This window comes from Astatotilapia calliptera, chromosome 7 (genome assembly GCF_964374335.1).
Source record: "Astatotilapia calliptera chromosome 7, fAstCal68.1, whole genome shotgun sequence".
Lineage (NCBI taxonomy): Eukaryota > Metazoa > Chordata > Actinopteri > Cichliformes > Cichlidae > Astatotilapia > Astatotilapia calliptera.
The window spans coordinates 36911006-36924398 of NC_137428.1; the positions used below are offsets into that span (position 1 = coordinate 36911006).

Sequence of the window (13393 nt, forward strand, 5' to 3'; positions counted from 1 at the left end):
AAGGGGGACACCTTTGGCTCCATCCAGCTGCTCCACAAACAAATCGTGTCTGCGCAGTCTGACAGGACTTGGACTATAATTTATACACATTAATGCTTTTAGCATCTGTCTTTGCGGGGACTTTTAAAAGCTGAAACCTCCTTTATATCTGCACCTGCAGCTTTATGTGACACAACTACTGGTATCTCATATAGCAGAGAAAATACACACGTGGACATAGTGATTCCCACAGTGAAAAGTGGTCTAATATAAAAATCATAAATCCCAGATGGATCACTGTATCTATAAAACCTTATTTATGCTAAATCTATTAGATTTATATCTAATCAAAATTATGTGTAATTATTCAAATCCATTTTCTGACAGATTAACTACAGCTAATCTGATAAAAAGGTTCTGAAGACGCCAGCCGTTTCAATCCCCACTGCCCTGCCGGTCCACTGAGACCTCCAGCACAAAACAGAAACTGCAGAGTCGTTCACTTCCCACTGTATTAGCAAATTATTTTGGGCATCAGGGTTAAAAAATAAATAAATAAATAAAATGCCACAAGCCAAATTCTGTGACATCTGTCAGCTGTAAAAATCAGTGTTACAACAAGCTGACCTATTTCCTTTTAAAGCCACATTACTAGGGACTTCAGCTGTCAGAAACCAAACTCAGTCAGAAGGTGACAGGAGCATATTTCTGTTAAACTGCAGATCACAATTTGGCACAAATAACCGTAGTTTCATAAAGCGGAAGGAATGGAGCCTCTCTAACCAACCAGAATGAGAAATGACTGTAGAGTCCCAATTATAAAGTTTAAAGTGTTTTAATTAGCAAATGAGCAGCTTTGAAAATGTAAACTAGCTTAAGGAGTTGGGATGAAGTCGGGACAGACTGCAATAAGCAAAGTTCAATCATTAACACCAAGAGTGCACAAATAAGTGAAGGGCCATGTGTTTTTTCTAATTCATGCTACAATACAGCATCGACTGGTTGATCGAACTGCTAAATATGAGCTACATTCAAATTTAAAATCAATGGAGGAAGCAGTGTAGAGCTGTGTATTAGTATTAATACTAATGATATTAGTATTAATACTAATACATTAGAATGGGCCTAATGTGAGGCGCAAGATTTCAAAAAGATCCCATCAGGTTACCTCTTAGGTGAGGTGTTTCGGGAATATCTTTCAAGCCCGGACAGATCCAGGACACCTCAAAATACGGCTTAGAAACGCTTCAATGTCACCCAGAAGCGAGGTCTGGTCTCTGTCCAGTGAACCAGAATAAGTTGCAGAAAATGGATGTATAGGTTTGAAACTGAACTACCAGGTTTCCAGTCCATTCTAACTCCTGAAAAACCTAAACATTGCTGTTTTGCTAAATGTCCTTGGCATGTGCCCCGTGTTCTTTGGGAGGATTTTAGAAATGTCAGTCCATCACATGCAGATGCTTCTTCACATTTAAATACACTGGGCACTGTTTAGCATCATCTTTCAACAAGTAGGTTTACTGTAAATTGTGACTGTAAACACCAATCATGCTGCTTTCCTAAAGCTAACCAATGAGCGAAAGCAAAAGTAAAGCCAGACAAAGAGAGAAGTCCCCTGGCTAACAAAACAGTCATTCTGTCTCCCCACAGACCGCCTCCTGCTGCACCAATACACCAATGCCCACAGACACCTTGTGAAAAAGGTAATATTCGATACTCTGGTGGCCTAAGCTCTGAACTAAAATACTTCTTTTTCCAACTCTAAAGAAGTTTAATTTTTTAAACAAAAAAAAGAAAAGAAAAAGAAATCGTCTTTGCAGTTTGGAAGGTGACAAATGATGGTATCCTGCTGCCTGGGTGTTTAAAAAAAACAAGGGTGTCAAAAAATGCAAATATAAACAATAATTAAATCTAATTTGCAGTAAATGTAAACCTGCTTTTAAGTGTCAGCAAGTGTTGCTTACCCCCCAGGTTTTAACGCATTATTTGCAGCTAGTGTGTAAACATAAACTTTTTCTTGAACCATTTCTTCTTGATCACTAAAGTGTCACCTAGCAGACCCTAGTGGATCATATACTTATTCTTAGGTGACAGACTGATTTCTGGTTCCTTTTTATTTCCTGCAATGCACCTGTCCTTGAGACTTGTGCTACGGCACAGAATAATAACATACTGATGTTTGAAAAAAATATCTTGTATTTCTTCAGTGAAATCTGTACAGACTGCAGCGTGATTCATGTTGTATTTCTGTGCGGGAGTAGCAGCATGTTGGCAGCCGGCCTGTCTCCAGTTTGTGTTTAAGCTTCATGAGTTAAACTGTGGTGACACTTTGACAGGTTTCTTGTTATAATAAGACTCCAAACCAGGTTTCTTCCCTCATCGTTTCCTGTCACAACTGTGTCAGTTTATTATGGCTTGTTTTTTAGGGAAAGATGCTAACAGAGAGAGAGAGAGTGTGTGTGTGTGTGTGTGTGTGTGTGTGTGTGTGTGTGTGTGTGTGTGTGTGTGTGTGTGTGTGACAGACAGAGCCAGATGAGCAGGCAGATGTTTCCTCTGTCTCTACTCTGTCTGAGAAAGACTGACAACAGCTGGACCAGTGCCAGACACGCACGCACGCACGCACGCACGCACACACACACACAATAACCGAGACACTGTGATGCCGTTCTACCTGCACCAAGCTGTATCTCTTTGTGTTTTTTCTGTTTTAATTTTTTGTTCATTGCACTATTAGCCTTTATCAACGCACCCATTTCAACTAAAAGTGATGGATGATTTTTACATTATAATGCTAGAAAAGTATTATAATAAACTACCTAAGGTGAGAAACAGAATTTTTAATGATACCAGAATACAGAATTTTCAGTCATCAAAGACTATTTAAATAAAACAATTTGAGCTTTTTCTCCCAGGTGTAGCACACAATGTGAGACTTCACGCGTCAGCCTTCTTTTAGGAATGATAAGTTCTTGTGTAAAATAATTCAGAATAAAACATAAAATTTACCATAATGCACGTCTACATATTTGTTTCTTTGTCCACCAACCCCTCCTATACAATCAGCAACTGAGCAACCAAACTTGGTACACAGGTACATCTTAGGCCCCTGAAGGTTCATATCTATAGATATTATGACCTTGTCGTGTTGCTTAGCAACCAGATACCAACTGGCAAAAATAACCCATTTATGCACCTATACACCTTATAAAAACATTATATCATGCTTATAGTGTCAACATTACACTATACCATTCTGACACATCAACTTATGAAGTCTAGCTTACCGTGGCTATAAAAACTTACATAATACTAGTAACTGTCTAAATGTACTTGAAGCAATAGGATTTAAAGTCACGTGAATTAATCCAGGCTAAAAATCACCTTTTTTCCCCCCAGAATGCCATTGCATTGGTTTTTGTCGGTGTGTAAGTAATTAAGTAAAAAAATAAATGTTTAAAAAAAATCAAATCAGGATTCTAATAAAACTGTTACAGTTGTGTTTAAATCTGTGACCAGAAGCCTAGAAAGTGAATCATATTTGGACACTTTCAGCCACAATGGGTGAAATAACTGCTGGCAATGTGAACTGGGTGGGAACTGTGATTCCCTGTGATTTCAGACTAACAATAACATATGACCTGTTAGCAAATACATCAGAGGGTCACCTGAGCCTGAAATGTACGTAAACCATGAGCTGGTGTGCACAAAGAAAATGGAATTTGAGTATTTTGTAGGTCTCCCAAAAACCACCTCAGACCTTCTTTAAAAACCTCCCTGTCCCCAGTGAGCCTAAAAAACCACCAACTAACAAAATGTAAATAATAAGACTCTAAAAACACCCTACAGAGAAGAGTCAGAGCTGATAACAGCGTTGTGGATGCTGTGAGGGAAGTTTAAATGCTAGTTAACCATACCATGTTGTTTTCTGTCTCGTTCTTTCCCTGCATGCTGGTTTCGCTCTGCCTGTTGGTAAAGGTTTCCTCTCTGTCTGCCCTGAAAGAGAAAAAAAAAGGTGAATCTTAAAAGACATTAATGTAAGAAAACCACCTGATCTTTACTACTTTGTCAGGTACGTACACTAAATAATCATTTGTGTTGCTGGGTACCTGTGGGGTTTTCCGAGTATTTTCTGTGTGAAATGGGTCAGTTTCTCTATCTCTTCCTGGTACCTTTGCAAGTCTTGGGTCAGTAAATTATGGAGCGTGCTCAGTGCCTCCTCCTGGAACACCAGCCTCTCAGACTGGACCAAATGCTCAGTGATCGAGGCCTGAAGCTCCCGACAAGCAGACAACTGAAGCTACGATGCAAAGGAATGGAAAATGTTTTTAACATAAGGCTCAGAAGGAGCAGCTCTGAGTAAAGACAGTGAGATTTATGACTTATTTGCTTCAATATTCGGATTCCTCAACACTGGCACAGTTTGTTGGTTTTATCTCTGGCCTTGTGTGTGTTAACTTCTGAGCCACTTTCATCATCAGTCTTGTTTCAAAACGCTGCATGCCCGAACACAGACGTTGATTCATGACCTTGGGATCAGCACCATCTAAGAGAGGATCCCACCCACTTCTCGTGTTTGCAATGTTCAGTTAATCAGAAGAAAGTTGGCTTAAAGGGAGAGGAAAGAGCTAAATTTGCTTGTTTCAGACAGTGGAGATGTAATAAGGCCCAGTATAAGTTTAAAAAGTAATATTTTAACCTGTGATTCATGCAAAGCTACTCTAGTACAGCCCAAGAATAACACAGTGGAGCTGGAAAACAATCAGACCTCTATAAGACACAGACTCCTGCTGTGCTCACTTACTGTGGATGTCTGAAGGCAGGAGTTTCTCTTCAGCTCTTGTTCCGCCTGTTTCTTCCTCTTCTGAAGATCAGACAGCTCAGTGGTCAGCAGCTGCTGGCGGCCTTCAATCTGAAAGAGTCTAACGACACAAAAAGAAAAATTTAGTTTGCAAATTGAATGTCAAACTCCCGTCTGAGCTGGAAAAACTAGAACTCAAACTGTGGCAGATAGCATATATTGTGATTTCTCATAAGAACATTTTCACTATGAATTACTTAAAAAAATAGCACAGTAACATGCTGATTTTTACTAAAGGGACACGGGCAGAAATACGAGCTATATGCATACATTTGGACAAAATCTGGTTCAATCACAAATGGGAAGACGTGGACAGAAATGAAGCTAACATGCTTAGAAGAAAATGCACAAACAATGAACAAACTTCAATGCAAAACTAGTAAAAACATGGATGAGAGTCAAATATTTCTGGGGAGGAAAGCATGCAATTGAAGCTTAAGCTCTGCTGTTCTTTGTTCCTGAGCTGCTTCTGAACTCAGTGAGAAGGACGAGGCAGTGCAAACTTTAATCCTCTCTGTTTGTTTTATAGCAGCTGAGAGATTCGCCTGAGAAAACACGGCCGACAGGTACAGCATCACAGCTCAAGAACTTTAAATGACTGAATAACTTGTGATACTTCAAACACTCAACCCTCCAGTCCTGTGCTTTTCTCTTTTCACTATTTTCCTCAAAACACTCCACATAATAAAGCCTTGACAGCTATTTTGTAACCACATCAAGTGTTGCTGACTAACCTGTGGGGTCCCATTTAACTTGAAACTGTCCTTCCCTTGAACAAACACAGCATTTTCCTAGTTACACACAGAGCTGAACAGCTGATGCAGATTTAGTGATTGTTGCTCCCGGGTTAAGTCAACAGCAGGCAAATACTCAAAAACCACACTCTGACTCACATTAACATGGACTGTAGGTGCTGTTGTCTCTTGCACAGCTACATTATGATATTAACTACTGTTATCTGTTATGAGCTGGTACAGTCACAGCAGCAGAATTTGATTAGAGAAAGCAAAAAGATAGTGGTACTAGTGCCTATGGCTACTTACTTAGCCCCGAGGACAAACAGGGGGAATAATAAAGGCCCTGTATAGCTACATAATAAGATGCACTGCCTCTTCAAGGTACTGTACATGCACTGTCATTAAGCATGCGTCCACTGGGAGGCACTAAACCTCTGCACGAGTGTCAGAAGAGCAGGTGATGACAGGCCAAGAAGTGTTTTGTTTGCGAGGACGAAGAGGAGGCTCATCTGAGAAGCCTTTGATGAACTAACTGAAGAATCGACATGTAGAGAAAGACAAATTAACAGGAACGATACAAAAAACCAAAACAAAAAACACAAAGGCACTCTGGGAAATATATTAACATTGTGTTAATGAGGTTTTCAAGAGGGCCCACTGACTCGGCTGTGTGTCATGAGAGCTGTTGTGAGACGGACAGAAAGCGGAGGTAAAGCTCAAAGAGGACTATAATCTTTGATTTACATTCACTTCGAGTGGCTGGAAGAAAGAGAAAGGATGTTGTTTGGAAGTTGTGCAAATGTCTCAGTTTAAGAAAGAAAAACCTGAACTGCACCCCAAAATGTGAGGAGAGCTCTGTTATACCAATGTTTGAATATTTCTGTCCTGGTGGAAAATGACGAGGCCTCCACAGTCACAAAGCTCAACCCAGCTGAACAATTTTTTGGAGATTTTGGAGCAACGTGTTAAGACAGAGCTCTCCTCCACCATCATCAGACCATCATGTGATCATCATGTTTCAAAGACATTTATGCTGGATTATGTCATCTACTTTAAAGCAGGAAACTTTATGAAGAAACTGCATGCTCTAAAATACATATGAATTTAATGTTTTTCAAAAATTCACAACATATATATAGCAAAAGTCTTAACAAGGTCTTCAAGTGCTCCAACAACCATGAAGTATGTACATTAAGCAACGTGCTATCAGGTTACACAGTCATATGTCAAGTTTTGTTTTCCTGTGGTTTTTAAACTTGTTCTCTTTTACCCATATAACACAGCTGAGGCAATATAAATAAAGATTCCAGATGCAATCCTCGGCTTTGGTGGACAAACCTTTAGTCGAGTATTCTGAATTTTGTTTGACTTTTCTAAAGGTGCCTGGACATCGGAGAGATGAAGACAGATTGCATGTGCTAGTATTTGTTTTTGTGGGAACTGAGTGAATTTCACATGAGCCTCATGTTTCTCCCATTTTCTCTGTGTAACTTTTTTAAAAGTTAAGAACCAACAACAGTTTAGTGTAGAGATGGACCGATCCGATATTACGTATCGGTATCGGTCCGATACTGACCTAAATTACTGGATCGGATATCGGAGAAAAATAAAAAATGTAATCCGATCCATTAAATATCACGAAAGCACCTCACAAAACTTGCAACACGCCGTAACTCACCTCAGAACGTTAGCACGTCGGAGCAGTATGCATCACGTGATAGAGCGGCTGTGGCATGCGGGACCTGTCGGTGGTCTGGATAGCATTTGGAGCTTCGCTAGCAACCCGGCATTTCATCTCCGACAAAGTTATCCCGAGAGAAGTAAAGCAAGTGTGTAAGTCCATCTCTGAATGTTTGTAAAGCATTCCTGCGTTAAGCTTAACAAGCGACTGCCTCTCGCTCTCCGGCTGCTACTTCAATCGTGAAACTGCTTAAATCAGCTGATCGGCTTTTCTGTCGCGAGTCTGTCTCTCGTTTGTTTTTGGTCCACTTTGCGCCAGAAAGAGGAAACCAGCGGCTGAACAACAGCAGCACGTTTAAGCTTGATAAGCTGTTGTTAGAATTTATTTAATATTAATTTCTACACCAGGATCTTTTTCTACTAGCTGACGGCTGGTAACTGTGCAGGGGCGGATCTAGCAAAGTTTAGCCAGGGGGGCTGATAGGGCATTAACTGGGAAAAGGGGGCACAAAGACATACTTTTCTTTCTTATTCTCATTTAAAATGTCTAGCTTTTAATAAATAATTATCTGACACCCAAAGTTTTAATTTGATGTAAAATGAATAGAAGTCAATTACTGTATATAGTAACTATTAAGTCTAATATATATACCCTAGTAAGCTATAGTACTTTTTAACTTTGGGAAGGTACCATCTGTGCAGTCTGCAATTTTGTTGAAGAAAGATGTTGAATCTATTTAATATTTCTTGAAAAATAATTGATTTCTGTGCATTTTTTTTCACACTGCATCAAATTAAGGTTGATTACGTCGATTAAGCATCATGAGGTGGAGTGTGAGGGGTGGTTCCCTATTTTTTATTTATTTAATTTTGTTGTTGCTGGGAGTTGGAACCCTATTAGTTAGGTTGCTTAATATTTACGCTAAGTACTCTTTAAAATACCAGAATAGGGAGGATGGTGTAGGTCTAAGTTTATTAGATTGATCAGTATTGCTGAACTATGAAATATTTTTTTTGTATACAGGTATAACAGAATAGCTTTAGTGTAGTTGTTGTTTTAAACTTGAGTATGAACTTGCAGACTTGCAAAATGCAGCAAGATAATTTAAAAAACAGTTTTATTGATTAAAAAACACTATATCGGATTCATATCGGTATCGGCAGATATCCAAATTTATGATATCGGTATCGGTATCGGACATAAAAAAGTGGTATCGTGCCATCTCTAATTTAGTGTCATTTCGGCTGAAATCAGGGACAGCGCTCTGCCCTGCTGGACTGTGGATGAAGTTCCAATAATTTTTTTCCAACTTCTTCAGAAATCTACATTTTTCAGTTCATTGTTTAGAAGAAATTAACATCGTGAGGGAAAAATAAATTCTGAAGTTCATGCAAATTAACTCATCAGTCACCTGTCAATCAAACCTGATCTTAACCAATCAAAAGACTTCATTAAAACACTGCGATGAGGAACATCACCCATCCCGGTGAAAAGACATTAATTACCAATGAGCCTGTGTGTGTGTGTGTGTGTGTGTGTGTGTGTGTGTGTGTGTGTGTGTGTGTGTGTGTGTGTGTGTGTGTGTGTGTGTGTGTGTGTGTGTGAGAGAGAGAGAATGCACATTCACGTGAACATGTAAACAGACGCACATCGCACCACATGGCAACAATGTGTCAAATCCTGCTTTGTGTGAAACACACGCGCACACACACACACACACACACACGCACGCACGCACGCGCACACACACACACACACACAGCCAGCTGTCAGTGTGCTCTGATTAGGGGCTTATGTACAGAAAAGCGTGAATAGGGTTCCATAATTATGTGAATGTATGTGACAAACACATTTTACTCCATAATTGCAGGTGAAAAACGTGTGGGTGTCATTTTATTTGTTTTTATTTTTTATATTAATGTATCTCACTGCTTGCAGCTTGTCACATATATAATTTTCCTTGTGTCTGGTTTACACAGAATCTATACACTGTGGCGTATAGAATTTATTCTCATGTATAAAATCTGTTCCAGAACACATTTCCATCATGGACAAAGGTGATGCTATACAGCTTTATGTAAATGATCATGCATGTTAATGCCAGGCTCCACTTTTACTCCAATCTCTGCTGAAATCATACATTTAGAGCCGAAGCTAAAGCTGTTTGCAGGTGCATTCACAAGTTACAGATTCAACACTCTGACTATGTCACTGGATCGCCAGATAATTACCCACAGCAACAGTTCTCTTAACAGATTTGAAGAGCAGCTAAGACCGTCATTATCACCACTAAAGTAAATATCTTATGGAGGCTTTGCTGGACTGATATATTACAAAGAAAGGGATTCACAACACTGGGTTCTGTGCTGTTATAAGAAGAAATGTGTCACAAATATTACACACACACAAAGAAAGAGGAGTTGAGGGTGAAATAAAAGAAAAGGGTGAGAGGAGTGCAATAATGAGCTAAAAAAAGGCTTTGACAGCATAATAAGAAGGAGAAGGGCATGACAGAAACAGATTCCGACAAAGAAAGGAGAGGAGAGAAGAAATCTTGTTGAGTCTTGTTTAATCAAACATCCTTGATATGCTGAAAGACGGGAAGAAAGCCATGAAAGAAAAAAAAGTGAAAGGCAAGAAAGAAAGAGAAATCAAGAACGGTAAAGGAAAAAAAAAGAGAAATAAAAGAGATGGAATACAAAAAGAAAGGCCTGATTTTGCGTATGTAAGAGAGAAACTAATAAATACAAATTTTAAAAGGATCAGACCTGGATATTTAAGAAGAAACCCGGGGGAAAAAAGGTCCACTTTTAAGTTTCAAAAAAGGGCAGGTGGACTTTGCACTGTACTTGTGCAACTTCCTATTATCATACCTCAGTCTCACAGCCAAATATAAAAGATTCACAAAAATTTAAGCTCATGCACAAAAGCTGTAGTGCTTTCAGGCTGAAAGCGTGACAAAGAGAAGAGAAGGTGGCTGTCATTCATTTTTACATTTTAGTGGAAACAAAGTTTCATTTTCATGTTTTATTAGATTTAGGACTCATGACTGGTTAAATTTAGCAAAACATAGCTGCTGGTATGAAGCCTGAATGCTGGTAGAGCAGTTTAAAAAAAAAACCCACACAGTTCATCTATGAAACATACTTCTTTTTGAAATACATCTGTCCAACGTCATGTGAACTTTCAAAAAAGGTAAAACCTTTGTACATGTGCAGAAACAGATCATAGATTTTTTTATATATATAATTTCATTACTAGTCAAAGTTGCATCTTCTGGGTATTAAAAAAAACCAAGTCAACTCATGAATGCTGCGGTTCTTTCAATGGCTCCAAAAGCTGTCCAGCGCCCACAGACCTCCATGTTAAAACATTCAACTCTAAACTTTGCATGTTTTTGAAGTGGAAATATTTGACAAATAACATAATAAACACTGTGGTACAGCACATTTAAGACATTTTTGCTTCAGTTTCAGTGAGGGGGAAATCCAGTATTTTCTTGTTTTGTAAGAGCTAGCATTAGCTATCATCATACTGTCGATGCAAATATCCATGAGATTAGGCTTGTTAACAAGGAAGTGAAATTCCTGAAGACAGTGAACTATTAATCCCCATGTTCAAACTAAAAACCAGTAACCAGGAAAGGAAAGGAAATTTGATTTAATAGGATAAATCAGAGAAGCATCAGAGCTTGCCTTCTTGGTCAATTTTATGGGCAACACCAGAAGATTTTGGAAGCTATGAAGTAGAAACTGAATGAACAGAAGAAGAACATGAAGACGAGAAGAGGAGTTGACAGAGTTCAGCTGGGTAGTTTCCAAACTGCCAGTCTGCCTGTTGGTCTTGGCAAAAAGCTGATTTCTCCTTGCGTAACCAGACTGAAGACTAAGTTTCAGTCTGTCTATGGGAAAATACAGCTCAAAGCAACACATATAATCCATCACAATCACACTTTATTTTTTCCTCCAAGTCTGTGAGTTTTTGTACAGATTTTATGAGAGTTTTTGTTCCATAATGCACTGCTGCACATCTTTAAAATAAAAAGTCCATCTTGTTATTTTTAAATGAGACCGATCAGGAGCTGAGGTTTGTTTTGAGATACTTAAAAAACACACTCAAACAGCTCCAGCGCTCTCTTCTCATAAATGCGACATCCCATATTCTTTGTTCAAGTTTCAAGATGTGAGATTTCTGATTGGTGCAAAGATAATTTACACTTAAAACATTTATATCATTTGTGCATTTACATACAATGTGTTAATTAGTTAACAATTTTCCCACTATTAAGTCAGAATTAAGTTGTCTAATAACAGAAAAAAGGCTTTCTTCCACAGATACATTTAGCACCAACACAGCAATACTGATGATAGCTACAATATTTCAAATTGTGATGTTGTGTTTATAATGCAGATATAATAAAACTTGAAATACTTGTGTAATTGTTATTTTTGTAAGCGGTTTGTAAGTTAAAGTGACAGTAAATTTATCCATTGTACAAATTAATTATAGGGAAAAAAGATGTTCTCAGTTTGTTTTTTGTTTCTTTGTTTTGTATTGTTTTTCTATTGTTTTTTAACACTGAATAAACATAAATAAATAAAAACAGCACGTTTGGACTATTGGTCTCAAAATAATTTTTTAAATTTTTTTTTTAAATTTTTTTAATCTTTTTTTTTTATTTCAAGCATCAGTCGGGGTCTAGGAAACTGTTCAATAAAAAAAGAAAACTTGGACAGAAGTTGGCCTTTTCTCTCCAGTCCAACAATCCAAAGAATATTGGAACTTTTTATCCTTGTTATCCTTGTTTTAGAAAAACTGAACGTATAGAGAATTCTTCATGCTGACAAATTTCTAAAAAAAATAATTCTAAATACATTTATATTTTCTTTGCATTTTATTTGCAAGTTAGCTGCCTTATAGGACAGTCACACTGCGTATAGTACTGTTCATTATTTCAGGTTAGGAACAGCGTGTGTGAAGGACAACTGAAACCAGGGTTAGTGATCAGTTGGGATTAAGGTTTTACTCTCAAAACAGCAGCTCAGTTGTCTTGTCAGAGGACAGAGAAACTTATGTTGGAGGAGTTTATTTAACAAAGAAGCTAAGCTAAAAAAGTTCAAAGTTTTGCTGTGTGCTTGTTATGAAAACTGTTTGTTAAGCACTACTCAGGTAGAATGTTGAGTCTTAGATTCACCTTGCTCAAAACCAAACCCAGCATTGGCTCCAACATTATTAGGTAAGCCTCCTTTAGAGCCAAAGAAAACCCCAATAAATTTAATGTAGGATGACGTCTTCTTCCAGTAAGCTAAGTGGATACAATAAGTTGGTACCACTGGGCAGGGCAACATGATGAAAACATGTAACTGTTTCACTGGGAAATTATTCATCTCTGCTCATAAAGCTTTTGATCCAAGCTGTGACAAGAGACGATCAGCGTTGGCACTGAGGACCAACAGGGTTGAGAAATTAGGAGGTTTCCGGGAATATGCTCACAATAATGTGTGTGTGTGTGTCTGTGTGGGTGGGTGTGTGTGTATGCTGCCACACCTTCAATCCTAAGATGTGTTTCAGCTCGTCTTGTCTGCCAAAAGACGGGTTGATGGCAGGAGTACAGAGAGGAAGACAGAACAGGGCGGTGACCAAGACCTGTTACCATCTGATTTACTGTGATTTGCTAACAGTTCACAAGCTCACTTAAATGACATTTTCTTAATGTAGTGCCAATTCACAGCAGCAATTATCTCCTACCTTACAACGTACAGAGAAACCCAATGACATGGAGCAACTTATTTTACTTTTTCATGCATAACGTAACATAAAACAAATAACATCAGCATTGTGGTCTTTTTTTCATATATATATATATATATATATATATATATATATAATTCAGCTGTTTTACCTGCTAACTTCAGCACAGTCAGAACAAAGCTCATACAATGAATTTCCTTTTTGGTTTACTGGTGTAAACATTTTTGACTTCACCCTATTTAATCTGATAAAATTCTTATTCTTATTCTTAAAGTCTCTGTTTTACAGATCTTGCCTTACAGATCTTCAGGTTTGGACAGATCCAGCTATTCAACTATTTTGTTCACAGTGAAGTGAGCTATCAGGAGAAAACTCCATATAGCAAGG

At 38.2% G+C, this 13393-nt stretch overlaps 1 protein-coding gene across 1 annotated transcript in view; it reads right to left on the reverse strand.

The window, feature by feature from the left end:
• Positions 1 to 13393, reverse strand: part of LOC113026066 (uncharacterized) — a 53270-nt gene that overhangs the window by 15748 nt on the left and 24129 nt on the right. The window contains exons 4-6 of the mRNA XM_080304496.1: positions 4781 to 4898; positions 4149 to 4276; positions 3894 to 3972 (exon numbers count right to left, since the gene is read on the reverse strand). Coding sequence (XP_080160622.1) covers positions 3894 to 3926 — 33 coding nt within the window. The 5' untranslated portion in view covers positions 3927 to 3972; positions 4149 to 4276; positions 4781 to 4898. The remainder of the gene's footprint in view (positions 1 to 3893; positions 3973 to 4148; positions 4277 to 4780; positions 4899 to 13393) is intronic.